Below are 19,415 nucleotides of genomic sequence, written 5' to 3'. Positions count from 1 at the left end.
TTATGGTTGAAGGAGCTGAAACTGCCATCTTGAAAAGGGCATAAAAAGGATAAAAGATCTGAAACATTAAGGACGATCTCACTGATCACTTTTCCCAAAAGTTACATTTTCAAGGAAACTATTACACTGTTTGGAGACTAGGAATGTAGTGGTCCATACATACAAAACACACATGTGCATATCAACATGCACACAGACATACGCAGTCACTAGCTCCCCCCTCCCCCATCCCAGGAAAAGTGCACTTCCAATATCAAATACAAAAATAGATTGGCACACTCTTTTTGACACAGTGAAGATATCTTTTAAAAGCTTTTCCCCCACTTCTGAAAGTCTCCCTTTCCCTTCAACTGCCCCTCCTACCCCAGGTGGGAACAGGCCAATAGAGAAACAGTAAAGGAGAGAAGATCCTGGCCTAGGCTTGCAAGGTGGACAGATGACCAGAAGGAAGACTGGAATGGAGACCATGAAAGACTCTTGTATTTTAATAAGCTGAGATGGGCAACCGAACATTCCTCCCTTGGTCCCCCAAAGCCCATTTCCTCAGGGGCAGTGCTGGTCCTCCACTTTCTCTGATGTGTTCCTCCTCCTTCCTTTGCTCTGGGTAGTCAAGAGCTACCATGAGTTCATCTAGGCTGAACGAGACTGAAGAGTCCCTGAAATGTCTCTAGTACAGCTTCCACTAAAGAAGAAAACGATGTTGAATGAAAAAGAATTTGGTATATTTTGGGTTCTGTCTTTTGCATTTCCAGTCGTAACTCCTGTCCGCAGACCTCAAAAGAAGCGGTCTTTCCCCTGCCCCAGGAGGGTGGCCTGTGCTAGGAATTTTGGATCAGTCGTCTGTAGTGGGGCATGACTTCATGCTCAGGCAGATGGAGAGCAAATTCCAAGGCCACTAAGACTGGGAATTCAAAGGCAATCAGCTCTCGTCGGTTCAGCCGGAACTTCTCTTCCAGTTTCTGAAACAGGAGGAAAGAAAATAATGAGCATTTAAGTCACGGTATTAACGTCCTTAGTTTCTCCATTGTTGTTCAGTCATGTCTGACTCTCCTTGACCCCATCTGGGGTTTTCTTGGCAAAGATGCTACAGTTATTTGCCATTTCCTTCTCTGGCTCATTTTACAGATGAGGAAACTGAGGCAAACAGGACTAAGTGACTTACCCAGGGTCACACAGCCAATGTATAAACCAGATTTGAACTCAGGAAGATGGGTCTTCCTGACTCTAGGCCTGGCACTCTATCCACTGAACACCTAGCTGCCCAGGTTTCTCTAGGTATGACATTTAAATCACTCAGGGAGTATGTACTGAGTATTATCTCTGTGCAAGGCACTGTATTAGTCAAAGATGGGATATGATGGAAGTTTAGGGTGCTGTTCCTGGCTTTAGGGAGACTACAATTCAGGAGGAAAGCTGAGACTAACATATAAGGCACAATCAGTCAGTAATCAATAAATAAACATTTATTATGTGCCAGGCTCTGTGCTAAGTAGGCAGCTAGGTGGTGCAGCGGGTAGAATGCCGGGCCTGGAGTCAGGAAGACTTATCTTCCTGAGTTCAAATATGGCTTCAGATATGTACTACCTGTGTGTACCCTAGGCAAGTCATTTAACCCTGTTTGCTTCCGTTTCCTCATCTGTAAAATGAGCTGGAGAAGGAAATGGCAAACCACTCCAGTATCTCTGCCAAGAAAACCTCTGAAGGGGTCACAAAGAGTTGGACATGACTGAACAACAATAACTGTGCTAAGTGCTGGGGATAAAAAAAGAGGCAAAAGACAATCCCTGCTCTCAAGGAAGTTAGAGAAGTAGAGGAAAAATTGGGAAGAGAAATGAGAAGGATGCAAGGAAACCATGAAAAACAAGTCAATGACTTGCTAAAGGAGACTCAAAAAAATACTGAAAAATACACTGAAGAAAACAACACCTCAAAAAACAGAATAACTCAAATGGCAAAAGAGCTCCAAAAAGCCAATGAGGAGAAGAATGCCTTGAAAGGCCAAATTAGCCAAATGGAAAAGGAGGTCCAAAAGACCACTGAAGAAAATGCTACTTTAAAAATTAGATTGGAGCAAGTGGAAGCTAGTGACTTTATGAGAAATCAAGATACTATAAAACAGAACCAAAGGAATGAAAAAATGGAAGACAATGTGAAATATCTCATTGGAAAAACCACTGACCTGGAAAATAGATCCAGGAGAGATAATTTAAAAATTATTGGACTACCTGAAAGCCATGATCAAAAAAAGAGCCTAGATATCATCTTTCAAGAAATTGTCAAGGAGAACGGCCCTGATATTCTAGAACCAGAGGGTAAAACAGAAATTGAAAGAATCCACCAATCACCTCCTGAAAAAGATCCCAAAAAGAAAACTCCTAGGAATATTGTTGCCAAATTCCAGAGCTCCCAGATCAAGGAGAAAATACTGCAAGCAGTCAGAAAGAAACAATTTGAGTATTGTGGAAACACAATCAGGATAACACAAGATCTAGCAGCTTCTACATTAAGGGATCGAAGGACTTGGAATATGATATTCCAGAGGTCAATGGAGCTAGGATTAAAACCAAGAATCACCTACTCAGCAAAACTGAGTATCATGCTCCAAGGCAAAATATGGATTTTCAATAAAATAGAGGACTTTCAAGCTTTCTCAGTGAAAAGACCAGAGCTGAATAGAAAATCTGACTTTCAAACACAAGAATCAAGAGAAGCATGAAAAGGTAAACAGGAAAGAAAAATCATAAGGGACTTACTAAAGTTGAACTGTTTTGTTTACATTCCTACATGGAAAGATGACGTGTATAATTCACAAAACCTGAGTATTAGGGTAGCTGAAGGGAATTTACATATACATATACATATATGTATACATATATCTCTATATATAGACAGAGGGCACAGGGTGAACTGAATATGAAGAGATGATATCTAAAAAAATAAAATCAAATTAAGAGATGAGAGGAATATATTGAGAGAGGGAGAAAGGGAGACATAGAATGGGGTAAATTATCTCGCATAAAAGTGGCAAGAAAAAGCAGTTCTGTAGGAAGGGAAGAGGTGGCAGGTGAGGGGGAATGAGTGAATCTTGTTCTCATCAGATTAGACTTGTGGAGGGAATAACATACACACTCAACTGGGTATCTTACCCCACAGGAAAGAAGGAGGAAGGAGATAAAAAAGGGGGGGGGGATGATAGAAGGGAGGGCACACAGGGGGAGGAGGTAATCAAAAGCAAACACTTTTGAAAAGGGACAGGGTCAAAGGAGAAAATTGGATAAAGGGGGATAGGATAGGAAGGAGCAAAATATAGTTAGTCTTTCACAACATGAGTATTGTGGAAGGGTTTTGCATAATGATACACATGGGGCCTATGTTGAATTGCTTGCCTTCTTAGGGAGGGGGGTGAGGAGGGAAGAGGGGAGAGCATTTGGAACTCAAAGTTTTAAAAGCAGATGTTAAAAAAAAGTTTTGGCATGCAACTAGGAAATAAGATATACAGGCAATAGGGCACAGAAATCTATCTTACCCTACAAGAAAGTAAGGAAAAAGGGGATGAGGGGGAGTGGGGTGACAGAAGGTGGGGCTGACTGGGGAATGGGGCAATCAGAATATATGCCATCTTGGAGAGGGGGGGGAGGGTAGAAATGGGGAGAAAATTTGCAATTCAAACTCTTGTGAAAATCAATGCTGAAAACTAAAAATATTACATAAATAAATAATAAAAGTAAAAAAAAAGTATTTTAATTTTTCCCCAGTTACATGTAGAAACAAATTTTAACATTAGTTTTTAAAACTCAGTTCCAAATTTGCAGTAGAGACTCTTAACCTGGGGTCTATGGATAGATTTCAGGATGTTTGTGAACTTGTTTTTAAAAATATTTTAATAATTGCAAAATAATACCTAGCCCTTTAAAGTCTGCAACATGCTTTACAAATAGTATCTCATTTTATCCTCACAACCAATCTGGGGAGGGTAGGTGTGGTTATTATCCCATTTTATAGATGAGGAATCTCAGACAGACAGAAGTCAAGTGACTTACCCAGGGTCACACAAACAGTAAGTGTCTGAGGACCGATCTGAACTCAGGTTTTTCTGACTATCCACGGTACCATCTAGTTGTCTAAACTGTAATTTAACACAGTGGATTTCTCTTATAATCCTGTGTATTTTATTTTATGCATCTGAAAACATTATTTGCAGAAAGGGCCATGAGACTGACAAAGGGGTCAGTGGCAGAAAAAGGTTCAGAACATCTTGCTGGAGAAGGACCTTGTTATAGGAAGATTGGTTTAAAGACCTGGAGATATAAAGTCTAGGGGTGTTCAGACTTTAGAGACAAGACTTCAGTGCCAGCTCTGAGTTCAAACTGTGCCTTTGACACATGCTGGCTGAGTGATGTGGGGTACATCACTTAATTTTTCAGGGCTCCTGGGCAATGAGGATGATAATGTGCAGAACAGCTAATATGCATTAGCAGAAGAGGTTTCCTTCCTATGCTGGTGAAATTGGGAATCTGGTTCCCCCTTCCCCAAATGTTCAGATTTGAGGGGCAAGGGGTGGGGATATGACGTTGGTTCTCAGAGGGCTATTACATGGAGGATGGATTAGACTGGTTGTATTTGACCCCAGAGAGTAGTCCTAGAAGCCAACAGGTGGAAGTTGTAATGAGGAAAACAAACTGGAACTAAGGACAGATTTCATAAAAATCTAATGGGCTGCTTCATGAATGGGTGGGCTCCTTCTCTCTGGAGGTCTTCAGGCCAAGGCTGGATGACCACTGGTGGGGCAGGTTATAGAGTAGATTCTTGTTTAGGTATGGGTGGGCCTGGATGGTCACTGAGGTCTCCTCCAATGCTGAGATTCTATGAGTTTTATGGTTCAGAGTATAATAGTCCACAGTGGGGGAAAGCAGTGAAAGATTTTTTCAAGGGTGTGTTGGTTCAGGCTCCATAGAGCAGATTGTTAAATTTTCAACATGAGCCTTTACACCTTGGAAATCGGCCAATGCTACAAAAGCAAGGGCTTGATTTATTGTTTTGTTGATTGTCTAGACTTAAGAAAGGGATGAGAAAATGTAAAAAAAAAATGCAGATTATACTTTAGAAAATGTGTCTTGCTTTTTGGAGATCTGGTTGTTAAACATTTATAAGCACATCCTTGGATTTTTTGGTGAAGATAACTTAAAAATTCTGATTAGGTTGAATTCTGCTTTTGGCATATTTTGTGTAAGAAAGCTTAGCCGGCAGAGCAGTTAGCTGCCTGAGCGAGATTATCGCTGGATTGGAATTCATTAGGCAAATTGCTGAAGCAAGCCACTTTTACAATGATTACATTAGCTTTATGCTGGGTGGTATATTACCATGTTATTTCTAAGGATGCCTGCTGCCACTTTGCATTTTTCAATATTCATTCCTTTAACATGGTATCATTCAAGGAAGATCTATGGAAGTCTCTTAATGCTAAGTTCCCTACATGCATATAAGCACAACCTTGTGGCCCTGGAGTACTTGTAGTTGGGTGAGGCGGGTGACCCTCTCAGAATCTTTCCAGGTGATGAATAAATGGATAAGATACTGTTATATTAGAAATAATACTTTCAACATTTCTACCATAATATTTACATTTCATTAAGATAGGGTCATAAATTTAAAGCTATCAGTGATCATTTGGTCCCACCCCAACTTACTTGCCTAAGGGCACATAGTAAGGAACAGAGCATTCGAACCCAGGCCCTCTATTCCCAATTTGTACTGTATCACAGTGCCCCTGAATATGAGTGAGTACAGATGGTTCAGGTGGTAACCACCCAAGTGGGCCTCAGAGGAGTTCTCTATTCCTTTTGCTTCTAATGGCCCCTTTCCTTTATGAGGGTGGCTGTAGCCCTGAACCCTAAAACTTTACCCAATGATGAGCAATCATTTATGAAGAAAAACCACCAAGTTCTATCAACCACTATTTAGATCACATTCTGACTTTGTAGGCCCCTGCTGAACCCGAAGGCTCCCTGTTCTGGGGAATTTTATGGCAAGAATAAAGGCTGGGTGTGACCTTGGGCAAGTCATATAACCCCAACTGCCCCACCTTTCCTCCTAAAAAAAAGAATAAAGGCTGGGCTTCTTCCTCTACTCCTGCCAAAGTAAATTCTGCCTAATGCATGCCCCCCCCCCCGCCATTTTTCTTCCTCATTTCTATATGACACAGTTAGAAACTCCTCAAGGGCAGAGACTGTTCTCATTTACCTAGAAACACAGCAGGTGCTTAATAAATGCTTGTCATAGCTGAGAGAGGAAAAAAGCTTCCTATCCCTATCTATGAATTCCCAGGTGAGGCAACCCATCTGACAAGCGGCTCTAGCATCTATAGATGTCTAAGATGATTTCAGAACACCTAAAGAATCCTTGGGAGGGATGCGCACCAAACTAAAACTAGGCCCTACATACCCCAGCTGTTGGGTCCCAAGTCCACTCACATCAATTAAGTGCTTGACTTCGTGTTTTTTGAGGTCACTTCCAATTTTGGCAGCTAGCAGCACACAGGCCCCGGCACAAAGTTTCCGGTTCTGCTTGTTGAGTTTCCCCTTGAGGGCCAGCTTCTCAAAGTAGACAAAGGCCATGGCCACCGTGGGCTCCTCAAAGCCGCACTCCTCCAGTGCAAGTTTCCTCATCTCTCGCTTTAGACTAGAGAAAGAAAGGAAATAGGGAACATAACTTGTCAGCAGCCTGGAACCCGAGCACTTGGCAAAGAGGAAAGACAGGCAAGCCTCGGTTTCTGGAAGCTCTTCTTGGCTTCCCTCCAAAGATGCTCTGCAACAGAGGATATCTTTGGGAATTCTTTGCCTGTTGAGTGGACAGTGCATTCATAAAATGGATATAACCATTTCTGTACTGGACCCCTTATGGGTTATCATGAGCATCACTGCTCTAAAGCTGGAAGTGACATCACGCCCACCTTTTGTTTTTTATGTGGGAGAAAATCAAGATCCTGGAGGTTACCAGAAAGTCACATACGTAGCAGTGGCTGTCAGAAGTGGGGCTGGAACCTAGGCCCACTGATTCCAAAGCTGGGGCTCTTTCCCACTACCTGAGGATACATGTTATATGCTCTGTCCGCCTTAAAGCACTAGATGAACATCAGCTATTGTCAGTAGTATTTCTGTTATGATTAATTACTTTATTATTATAGCATCAGTGTGATTTAAATTGTTAATAGTGTGATTTATAGGGCCATTCTTTTTTCTATCACTGAAATTAAGAAAGGCAGCTTGATATAGTAACAAAGGGTGGGGTTCTTCCCTTAAAAGAAATGGCCTGGAATTCTACCTCTGATGTTTATTGGTTGCATAACTCTAAGTAAGTCACTTAACCTCAGGCCACTCTCTAGAACTTCTACATTAGGTCCTATGTAGCTGTTAGCTATCTAGATGCAGGGAGTTTCCTTTGAGTATTACTGAAGGTACTTAATACTTTCATACTCCAAAGATTGCAGATTTCATAGGCGTGAATAGTTCCTCCAGCAGCACAATTTTTGCTGTTCAGTCATTTCAGTGTCCAACTCTCTGTGGCTCCACTTGGGGTTTTCTTGGCAAAGATGTTGGACTGGTTTGCCATTTCCTTCTCCAGCTTATTTTACAGATGAGAAAACTGAGGCCAACAGGGTTAAGTGACTTGCCCAGGGTCACACAGCTAGCAAGTGTCTGAGGCCAGATTTGAACTCGGGAAGATGAGTCTTCCTAATTCCAGGCCTGGTGCTCTATCCACGGTGCCACCTAGCTGCTATATATGACTGATATGCGGTATGATACCAGGTCTCAACTCATTGGTAAATAGCCTGAGTGTCTGTGGCCAACCTATTGAGGAGCTTCTCTGAACTCAGCGAGGCTTGTCTTAAAACAAGATTAAAGTCCTTCCAGTGGGGCAGGACTTGGCAGAGCTTAGACCCAATGGGTATAGGCTTCAGAAACCTCCAGTCACCTCTGTGCAATGTGTGAAGCATCAAAGGAGGAAACACTAACTAAAGAGACACGGCGAAAATAGACATGTCTCCTCCTCATACTTAAAATACAGAAATAGGAGATAATGTGACTTCTAAACTTTTCCCAGACAACAGCCCAATGCTACCATATCCTCATATACGAAGAGGAAAATAGACTGGGGCAGGAGGCAGGACAGCGACAATGAGTCAGAGAGTGGAGTAAACTTCCAAGGTAATTAACTCGAACCAGCAAGGGCAGACACTTTGTAAACAAGGAATCAACTGGATCAAAGTGAACGGGGACAAGAAAGCATTAGAGAAGCCAAACCATGCCAGAAAATAAACCTTAGCACTAAGTGGAAGTTTCGCCCAATGGCTCTCTGGGTTATTAGCCAGAGCTGAGAAGTTATTATTCTAAAAATGAACTTTTTGTATTTTGGCCCAGGGTAGAAGGTATGAATGTTTGCTTTGACTTAGCCTTGTGGTTTAGGTAAATGTGCCAGAATTACACCTGTGCTGGACTAATTATCAGGGTAGAACCCCAGCACATGATTTCAACATGACATAGGAAGACATTCTAGCAAAATGTGGATCCATTAGAAATTCAGATGAGCATACAAACAATAGGAATGTGTTTGCTCTGTGTATGTATGTGTGCATGTGAACAAGCAACTCCATAAATGGTAAAACCAAACCAAAATTAATTAAAATGTTGGTGTTGCTAAGATTTAGGCCCAGCTACTTCAGCTGATTTTGATGACTGTACTGTGGACTCAAAATGATCTCATGAAAATTAGGCTCTAAAACACGGCCAAATAGAAGTGATCAAATTCTGGTTGACTTGGTGGCTGCGTACTTCCATTTTTTATCTACTTAGTTTCACCTCTGGACTATGCTGCCTGATACCTACTGGCCATGCACCTTATTTTATTCTTTGTGCTTTAGGCACCTGCTTAAGACTCTAAGCATTGACCAGAATTAGTAGACATTCCTCCTGTCAAGGAAATCAATAGGTCTGTCCACTGCCCATCCTTTACTGAACTATCAACAATTTTCTAGATGGTAACATTTATTGCCAATCTTTTACATGCCAACTCCATTTTGTTGTGTCTAGATTGCTCAGGCTGTATTGATGAAAGCAAAACACCTATTTTTTTTTCTTCCCTGGGTATTAATTTGCATAACGTCTCTGAGCTCAGAGCTATCACAGAACCACTCATTCACGTAAATGACATTTTCCCACAACTCCACAATAGGGAAAGTTACCAGCCCACCAAAGATTTGATTTTGGTGGTATACTGGGGCTATATCACAGAAACGCCATATGGATGTCAGTCCGCAGGGTACCTTCGTATTTTGCTGAGAGTTAATTTGATATGAGGAAACTTTTCCTTGAAGGTCTCATTCATGTCTTTCTTAAGATCTGAAGGCTTTACATAGTCAATGACTGTGGTCTGTAACAGAGCAGAAAACAAGGGTCACTCAAAATGCAGCTATTTGTGTGATCACTTAATCAACAAGTAATGATTAAACACCTACTACGTGTCAGGCAGTAGGATCCTGCCCTCTGGCTTACCTTTCATCCAGGGGAGATATGTAATAATTATGCAAACTCTATGTGTTACTTAGGAAAACCAAATTTTAAAACTTAATTAGGAAAATTAGTTTAAAATTAGTCAATTAGGAAAACCAAATTTTAAAACTTCCTAAATTTGTCAACAACAGAAAAAACAGATATGAAATACACCAAAAACTCTGCCCCTCCAGGGGCCTGAGACAAAGGAGAACAATGTCCACATAAGCTACCAGTGCACAGATCTTTGCCCTTAGAAGATCAAAGCCAAATGATTTCTAAATAAGATCTGAGTCATTCTAAGGTAAATTCTGTGCTTAAAAAGTGTATACTTCCCTTTGGGGCAGAATGCAATGGGCACTCAGGGTGGTTTCTTTCCTCCTGCCTCCTAAAAAGTGCTTTATTTTATCTTTGACAAATAGGTTCTGTGTTAGACAGGATATGAGATTTTCATTTAGGAAACCGGAAGTAAAACAAGGCCCAAATCTGCCTCGCTACCCACAAGTTGTTCCTGGTAGAGCGATGGCTCAGCTTGGCTGAAAGCCACAAGGCCGTCTTGCTACGGATTCACTGTGAAGCTAAGTCTTCTGTTTTCTAAATGAAAGAATCCTATTCTTGAGTAGTTAAGTGAATGCAGAGTACCCTTCTTGGGGGCCAAGGACATCCCCACAGAAGTCAGGTCTGAAAATCCTGTGGCCAGGAACAAATAACGACGCTCCAGTTCCTAGGTAGGGGATACATGCTAGCTCCATATATCCTTCCCAGCTAAGCTCATCTTTTCTTTTCTCTTCTGTCTTTTAGCACTGGACAAAAATAGGCAGTTACATAAGCAAAGAATTCTTTGGGGAGGGGAAAGTAAGGGAAAAAAGGATTTATATAGTACCTACTGTGTACTAGGCATTGTGCTAAGGGCTTTTACAAATATTATCTCAGGTAAGTATTATTCTCTTTTTATAGTCGAGGAAACTGAGGCAAATAGTTGGCTGGTTGTTGTCTTTCATTCTTGAAGAGGACCAAAATGACATTGTTATATTGGAGTTGAGGTACAGTGTGTGCGATTGTGGCTGATCGGATCAACAGGAGCTTGGAACGCTCTACCACAGGTTGGGCACAAATAGTCCACGTGAACAGGTGGCATGGAGATGTCTCAGTTCTTCATCTGTAAAATGAGCTGGAGAAGGAAACGGCAAACCTCTCTAGTATCTCTGTCAAGAAAACTCCAAAACAGGGTCATGGAGGGTCAGACACAACTGAGGCAAATAGAAGGTAAGTGATTAATCCAAGGTCACACAGTGAGAAAGTGTCAGAGGCTGGATTTGAACTCAGATCTTCTTGACTCCATGTCCAGGACTCTATTCACTGTGCCATCAGCTGTTAGAGGAACAGAAAAGTCTAGACTGCTAACAACTAGCTGATATGATCTATCTACTAAGAGGGGACAAGCAATGAACAGTGGATGAGGAGTCAGTTAGCTCTGGGTTCAAATCCTGTCATAGGTGCTTTCTAGCCTTGTGATCCCAGGTCAGTCTAAGTGACCTCTCTAGGTCTCAGTTTCCTCCCTTGTAAAATGAAGGGATGGAACTGGACGATCACTAAGATTTCTGTCAGTTCTAAATCTAATGGCCTGGGTACTAGTCTTGGCTTGGTCATTAACTAATTGGTCCTTTAGAGGCAGGGCAAACAGATTTCTTCATGTGTACAAGGGGGATAATACCATATGAACCATATATATATATATATATATATATGTAGGTATTTGTTGTTCAGTTGTTTTTCGGTCATGTCTGACTCTTTTTGACACCACTTAGGGTTTTCTTGGCAGAGATCCTGGAGTGATTTGCCATTTCCTTCTCCAGCTCACTTTACAGATGAGGAAATTGAGGCAAACAGGGTTAAGTGACTTGTCCAGGATTCTGGTAAGTATCTGAGGTTGAATTTGAATTCAGGTCTTCCTGACTCCAGGCCCCAGTGCTCCATCCACTAAGCTCCTTTGCTGCCCTAATATTAATATATATGTTTACGTATACATACACATATACACATACATATGTAACTATATCGTATATGACTGTACATATATTATATACATACATGGATGGATGGATATAGATAGATGACAGATATCTGAGGTTGAATTTGAATTCAGGTCTTCCTGACTCCAGGCCCCAGTGCTCCATCCACTAAGCTCCTTTGCTGCCCTAATATTAATATATATGTTTACGTATACATACACATATACACATGTAACTATATCGTATATGACTGTACATATATTATATACATACATGGATGGATGGATATAGATAGATGACAGAAGATAAATGTTAGAGATAGATGATAAATATAGATAGGTTAGATAATAGATATAGTTAAGACAGAATAAGCTAGAGAGACAGACACATTGCACCAATGGTTTCACTGGCAAAGGGAACTCCCAGTGAAGAACCTCCCATGACACTGCAGACCACCATCAGTTCCCAGTCTTAGCACGGAGGGATAATAATTGACTTGCCCAGGGTCACACTTGAACCCAGGCTTTCCCGATTCCCAAGCCAGCTCTATCCACTACCCTGTGCCTGCCTTTCTTAAATGATACCACAGTCAGCAGAAGTGTGGTAATACAATTATTCTACAGACTTGGTGAAAGGGGCTGGAGTTACGAAAATAAAAGGTAAGAAGGGTTAGTCAGCTAAATGAGAGGGGATCAAATTTAGTGAGGAAAGCCCAAAGGCAATTACACCCCCTTCTTCTGGGCCTATTAAGCCCAGCAGTTGGTAAAGGGTAAGGAATGCCCCTCTACTTTCTAATCAAACATTAAGAAGAACTCAAAGGCAACAAGTCCCTATCCCGCATTTAACCAAGATCAGTTGGCAAACAGTAACTACATGCCCCCTGCCCCTGAAAAAGATGACCAAAGCAGAAATACTCGGAGATACGGTGAGAGACGATCCTGGGGAAACTTCTATTAGCTAACAAAATCATTCTCCCTAAAATGGTCTCCCCTATTTCAAACCACCGCCCATTCCTAAGTGCCATAATCTTAGAGGGCAGCAATTAGCAAAGAAGAACCAACCTAGTACTGCTCTTTTATGATGAGCCATGGGGTGGAGAGGGGCCCTAAATGTTAGAGATAGATGATAAAGAGATGATAGATATAGATAGGACCGATAGATTATAGCAACAGATAAGATAGGATAGATAGATTGATAGACAGACAAGACAGACAGATAAAATGGCAGCCTAAGTGGTTTCTGAGGGCCCCTGAGAAGGCACAGTTATGGACAAGGGCCAGTATCCTTCCACTTGTGCTTCAGCTGAGCACAGGGCCAGTAGTGTTTACTGGGGACTGGCTGTGGAAGTCTCTGGGACTTAGGTACAATTGTGGAACCCTCCCTAGGGGGCGCGCGTGCGCGCACGCACACACACACACACACACACACACACACCATCAGCTAGAAGGAGCCCAAGTTCACATCCCTGCCCTGGGACAATTTCCAGGGCTATTACATAGTGTTTTACAGATGAATCTCAGCAATGAGATGGATCCAGCGAATGGCAGCAGTGCAGTCCAGCTGGTGATTTTCAGGATGCGATGCACAGAAGGACCCAGGTGTTGGTTGTGTACCTTGGAGGGGTAGAGCGGTGGTAGCCCTGGTCCTGCCTCACTGTATTATCAACTAAGTTGGGTATCTTTGATTGAGTCTTACTGGGTGCTAAACCCCAGGTCCAAACCCCTATCTACTAGGTGCTAAGCCTATGTGGGCAGGGAGCCCTCAGGGTCCTAAGGGGAGTTGCTAAGACTAGAGCCAATAGTAGGAGCCTGAGTTCTGGTTGCTCAGATGAGGTTTGATGATGGCTAAAGAGTGTATAAAAAGAGAGAACAGAGCTATTTGCTGGGGGCTGTCACTCTTGGCAGTATGCTGATGTGGAGACTCTGGGCAGCTGTAGCTAAGAGCCCCCCAGCTTGTAAACCCTGATGTTTGGACTTTGTTAAACCCTGGTAACTATGCCTTGAGATTTGAATCAGACAAGGTCTGTCTGTCGATGTTTGTAATTTGTTTGTATTTGCTCTGAAGTTCAGGGTGCTGGATTTTTCCCCTGAACTAAGTGAATGATATTTGTATGTTTGATTAAATGGAGATTGTTAACCCCTTAATGTTCCTTTCCTTAGTAAAGCAGATCAAAAGACCCTGTGCTGGCAGCTTTCTGTGTGCTGGTTGTTGGCGGGTCTTACATCCTCACAGCAGCTGCTAGCCGAATTGTTGCAACACTCACACTACAGGCTTCCTTCTCACTCTGAGGTGGGCATGCATGGATTCTGATTTCTCTGACTGCAAAACTTGGCAAAAATGAAAGTCATTCAAAGGATAACAAAAACCCAACTATATATCCTAGATCTTATTACATGGAGTGTGAGGAAAGGAAATAAATAGGAATTCACAGGATCAGATGATTCAGCACTACAGGGATCATTTTTCAGTACCCTCATTTTATAGGTAAAGAGACTGAGGCACAGAGGGAGAAGGTGACTTGCCTAAGGTCATATAGTAATAACGTAGTAGAACTGACTTCAATTCAGGTTGCTTTCCACTAAAAACATTAAATGTGATAAGGTCCTTCTTTGTTTTGGTTGTACATCTGTTTGAAAAATTCAACTACGTGACCCTCTCCTTCCCCCAGATATTTAAATTATAAGAAGATATGTAAATTATAAGCCTGGGGATTCAGGATCTATTGTGGCACAACAAAATATGGATGGTCCCTTGGAGATCCTTAAAATGCATTTGACCTGTCCTTATTATTTAAAATAAATCCTCGCCCACGGTGCTAGCCACAGCTAATACTCCTTTATTGCTCCAGTTCAAGTGTTCCACTATGAGCCAAACTGTATTACAGTTCCTACCCGAAAAACATATTCTAGGTTTCCCACCTCCAGAGCTTGGCTCACACTGTTCCTTATTCCTAGAAGGTCTTTTCCTCCCAAATCTCTACCTGTTAACATTCTATCCAGTTTTAAAATCCTAGCTCAAATTCTACCTCTTCCACAGAAGGTAAATCCAGTTTTAAAATCCTAGCTCAAATTCTACCTCTTCCACAGAAGGTATCTTTCCCAATATCTCACACACAGTATGCACTTAATAAATATTTATTCGATTTTAAATAAATGTCAATACTTAGAAAGCTTTCTTTATCCTCTTCTTAAAAAAGTATTCCTACAGTTCTTGAAATTTCCAGTTACAGAGACTCCATCTTCTGATTCCCCAGTGTCTAGCACAGAGTCTAGCACATAAGAGATGCTTAATAAATGCTTACTGAACAATTAAATTGTCTGCACCCCCAAATACACGGTATACACCGAAGATCCCAAAACAAGTCTATTGTTGTAAGACTAGTTATCACTTTAATTTTCCATTTGTTTATCTTTACACATTGGACTGTCCCCAATAATTTGATTTCTTTCTGCCGTAGTAGGATCCTTAATTTCTCTAATAGGGTGCTAGTGGGTTCTATGTAAGCCTCAAGCCTCTGCTTACTCTCAAGGATCAAGGGTAGGACTCAGCAGTTTATTTCCACCAGAAATCCTAGTATCCCACCTAAGCACAGAAAGCACTGCATTTTAACTTGCTTTAAGCTGGCAAACATCAGCAACCTGCCCCAGTGCTGAAGAGGCCTGGCTGTTGTTGGTCTCTTGTGGCTGCAAGAGAGAGCAAGCCCTTCTGTATTTAACAGGAGTCAGTGATCCAGGGAGAAAGCAGGTCCCAGCACATAGCGATCCATAGTAGGAGGGGATGAACTGGTCCTTTCCTACATCTGCATCCCCAGAAGGTGCAGTCATGTCTGGTAAAGTTTGGTCTCAGAGACTTACTCGTTGTATGACTGTGGGCCAGTAACTTAACTTCTCTGTTTCCTCTTCTGTAAGATGGGGAAATGATAGCCACTATTCTCAGGATATTGTTGTGAGAATCAAAGGAGAGAACACATAAAGAGTTTTCCAAATCTTAAAGTGCTATGAAACTTCCTAAAATTGCAGCTCATGATGACTGACCCTCTTTCAGAAGCCAGGAACAGGACACTGGGAAGGGTGTTTAAAAGGGCAAAATGGGTTCACACAAGAGCTCTGATTAAAGCTAGCCCCCAAAAATCTAAACTTCAAATCTAAACTTCCTTTAAGTCCCAACCAAAATCCCATTTTTACTGGAAATCTTCCTCAATCCCTCAAAATTCTAGTGCTTCCCCTGATAGTTATTTCCTATTTATCCCACATGTAGTTTACTTTGTATATATTTGTTTTGTCTCCCCCATTAGATTATAAGCTCTTTGAAGGCAGGGATTGTCTTTTGCCTCTTTTTGTATCCCTAGCACTTAGCACATAGTAGGTGCTTAATAAAGATTTATTGATTGATTGATTAACCAAGGGAGAGCTACATGTCTGAAGAGAAAGAAAAAATCAGGCCAATTTCATCTTACTAGTTTTCTCCTACTGTTTACATAGTCAGATAGTTAATTAAGGAAGTTTGCTTTTTGACCTCCTGAATAACCAGTTTTCAGCTGTATATAAAGCCCTTCTGACAGGCAGACCCTAAAATGAATAGAAATCCCTGAAGAAAGAGCTTCTCTCTTTTTACTGCATCAGCAGCGGCCAGCTGGACGGTGTGATGAATGGGGCTGGTTTTGGCCAAGGTAAGCTTGCATTTCTGCAGTGATGGCATTTCTGCTCTTAAGGGTGAGAGGTCATGTAAAAGCACTCTCCAGCAGCTGGCTGACTGCAAGGAAGCTGTGTGTACACAGCTGCATTAAGGGAGAGAGGAGGAAGGTCAGTTGGGAGGAGGAGACCTTACAAAACATAAAATGAATAGATATACATATTTAAAAAAAGGAGAACCTTCTTGTTATCTGTGCGTGTATAAGTATGCATATTCCTCTGTGTGTGTGTGTGTGTGTGTGTGTGGCGTTTATATCAACCTTCTTGGATAAAAGATACAATTTTTGTTACCACAACTTGTTTATTTAGCTGGGAGATTATACCACACCTATCACAAGACACTAAAGCACCAAGGATTTATTTAGAAAAAAACCAAACAAACAAAACCAAACAAAATCCTTAATCATACCCAAAGAAACTATCCCCCACTAAAGTTATACTGTGCAACACGACTCTGCAAAACCGCCTCCTCCTTCCTAAATCCCAAAGGCATGCCCTGCTACTTAACTTGAGAGGCAGCATGGTGGTTAGACTGGACTTGGCGTCACGAAGACCCACATTCACATCTTGCATTTGAGATTTACTAGCTGTGTCATGCTGGGCAAGATACTTAACCAACTGGGCTCAGGGCCTTCAACTCCACTGATGACCGCTGAAGCCCCTTCTAGCTTTTAAATCTACGACTCTATGAACCTGAAGGACAAGAAAACTATCACACCCCATACCAACAGATGTAATGGGGTGTGTGTGTGTGTGTGTGTGTGTGTGTGTGTGTGTGTGTGGGGTGTGTGTCTATGTATGTGTTTTGGTGGTATGTGTGGTTATAGATGAGCCCTGGACAGGAGGGGTAGAAACAGAATAGAAGGTTGCCAAGAGCGACCTACCCTTCCATGTCTAGTAGGTGTTCTGAATGGGTAGTTGGCGAGTCAGTAAATCCCAGCATTTGGTAGGTCAAAGCTCCAGCTATGACACCATAACACTGGCATGAAGAATAATGAAGACACATAGGGATGCTCCAGTAAGTGTCTCAGTAAAAAGACCCTTCTCAAAAATCACCCTCTCTGAATTGCTGAAGCTGTTTGGTTAGGGGCAGCTGGGTGGTGCAGTACGTAGAATACCGGGCCTGGAGTCAGGAAGACCTGCGTCAAATCCAGCCTTGGACACTTACTAGCTGTGTGACCCTGGGCAAGTCACTTAATAACCCTGTTTGCCTCATCTGTAAAATGAGCTGGAAAAGGAAATGGCAAACCACTCCAGTATCTTTGCCAAGAAAACCCCAAATGGAGAATTGGACATGACTCAACGACAATAACAAATGTTTGGTTATCTTGCCACCAGCTCTGGATTCATTAGGTCTCAGACTGAGTAATAGTTCCACTCTTTACAAGTTATCTAGTCCCTTTACCCTGTGAGTCTTAGTCAAACAGGGATGAGAGGCAGCACGGGACAACAGACAGAAAGCCAGCACAGAGTTCCAAGGCGGGATAGCCGAAATTCCATAGGAACGTGAGCTGTTATTAGCAGTGTACTTGAGACCGCTCAGCACATAAGACCCAGTTGTTAAATTTTGATGGTAAGCATTTACACCTCCAAAATTGGCAAATGCTACAAATCGGGGCCTGATTTATTCACATGTTGATTGTCCAGAATGAAGTTTTGGAGAAAATATTAATAACACAGATTAAACTTAAAAAGTATGTTGTATGTAATTCCCCACCCTCCCCCAAACCTGTTTGTTAAACATTTACCTGCACACCCCTGGTTATTATCATTAAACATCATCGTCCTCATAATTGGGGCCAGACTACCCTGCTGGATATTCCAAAGATTCCAAGTGTTAACGGACTGTGGACCAGGAGTCAGAAGACTTGGACTACTAGTTGTGTGTGCAGCTGCTGTTCAGTCGTTTCAGTCATGTCTGACTCTTCCTGACCCTATTTGGGGGTTTCTTGGCAGATACTGGAGGGGTCTGCCATTTCCTTCTCCGGCTCATTCTACAGATGAGAAAACTGAGGCAAACAGGGTGAAGTGACTTACTCAGGGTCACACAGCTAGTAAGAGTCTGAGGCCACATTTGAACTCGGGTCTTCCTGACTCCAGGCCCAGCCATCTACCCAACTCGTCACTCAGCTGCCCAATCAATCTTGGACAAATCACTTAATTTATCAGAGCCTCGGTTTCCTCATGAATAAAAAGAGGGGGTGAACTCTTCTAGTTTAAAATTCAACGAAAAGCTAAAATCGCTTTGCTTCACTTGCCACTGTCTGATTTCCATCTAAATGGCAGGCTCCCATAGGCGCTGAGAAAGCAGATGCTCCATGCTAGCTAGGATAATTAAGGAGAGCAGTGGCCCTTTACTAAATCTAGTTAGCGGTGAACAGATGGACAGTTCAGTTGTTCTAAGCATTTAATCAATTTCCCTAAAAGGTTGGTGAATCAGTAGACAAAATGAAAGGATGACTCATCTATTTTCTCTTAACTGTACCAGTTTTCCATTTCTGGGCAACAGAAACTAACTACATAATCTTGGATTTATTATGCATACAGACTAGCCCCTCTCCTCTCATCTCCTTTTCCCCGAGACAGTACATAGGCAGTCTTCCATCCCTGAAATAATTTTGAGCCCAAGGAACAGAATCAGCTTTGCCACTTAGTAATGCCATCTCTGATTAGTGGGGCAGTTTTGCACATGGGGTAGTTGACTCTGATTTATCAGTCACAGAAAGACCATGTCTCGAACCATCCGCGCCTACAGATCTGGGGTAGTGTCTCCATTCACTTAATTTCCTGGAATGATTGTGGAGTCAAGGGAGACGCCTTACATTCATAACATCTGCACACACTTAAAATGCATGCTGGTTAAAATATTTATGCCACAAGCTATGGTTGGAATGTCATTTAGAAAGTCATAATGTTATATGTATTATAAAATGAGTTTCAAAAATATCTGTGGCAAATATGCAGAGAAAGATTGCAGATGTTATGAGGTCTTTTAAAATTAATTTTTAAATTACTGCATTCCTTTTATAGAAGAATGATTTTTTTTAAATGACAGAAAACACAATTCATAAAAATTGTAACAATCATTTTGGTACAGAATAAAAAGCGAGAGGCCCTCAAGAAATCATTCAGATTAGCCACCTAAATTTACCATTTAGGTGAAATGC

The 19,415-nt window shown here is 41.8% G+C and overlaps 1 protein-coding gene across 1 annotated transcript in view; it reads right to left on the bottom strand.

Moving 5' to 3' along the window:
• Positions 1–462: 462 nt before the first annotated feature.
• The window catches only part of CABLES1 (Cdk5 and Abl enzyme substrate 1), a 160,002-nt gene continuing 141,049 nt past the window's right edge, over positions 463–19,415 (bottom strand). The window contains exons 8-10 of the mRNA XM_036743767.1: positions 9,320–9,426; positions 6,471–6,678; positions 463–959 (exon numbers count right to left, since the gene is read on the bottom strand). Coding sequence (XP_036599662.1) covers positions 819–959; positions 6,471–6,678; positions 9,320–9,426 — 456 coding nt within the window. The 3' untranslated portion in view covers positions 463–818. The remainder of the gene's footprint in view (positions 960–6,470; positions 6,679–9,319; positions 9,427–19,415) is intronic.

The sequence above is a fragment of the Trichosurus vulpecula genome, chromosome 1 (assembly GCF_011100635.1).
Source record: "Trichosurus vulpecula isolate mTriVul1 chromosome 1, mTriVul1.pri, whole genome shotgun sequence".
Lineage (NCBI taxonomy): Eukaryota > Metazoa > Chordata > Mammalia > Diprotodontia > Phalangeridae > Trichosurus > Trichosurus vulpecula.
The sequence above is the reverse complement of the archived record's forward strand: the minus strand, read 5'-3'. Positions and strand labels throughout refer to the sequence as shown.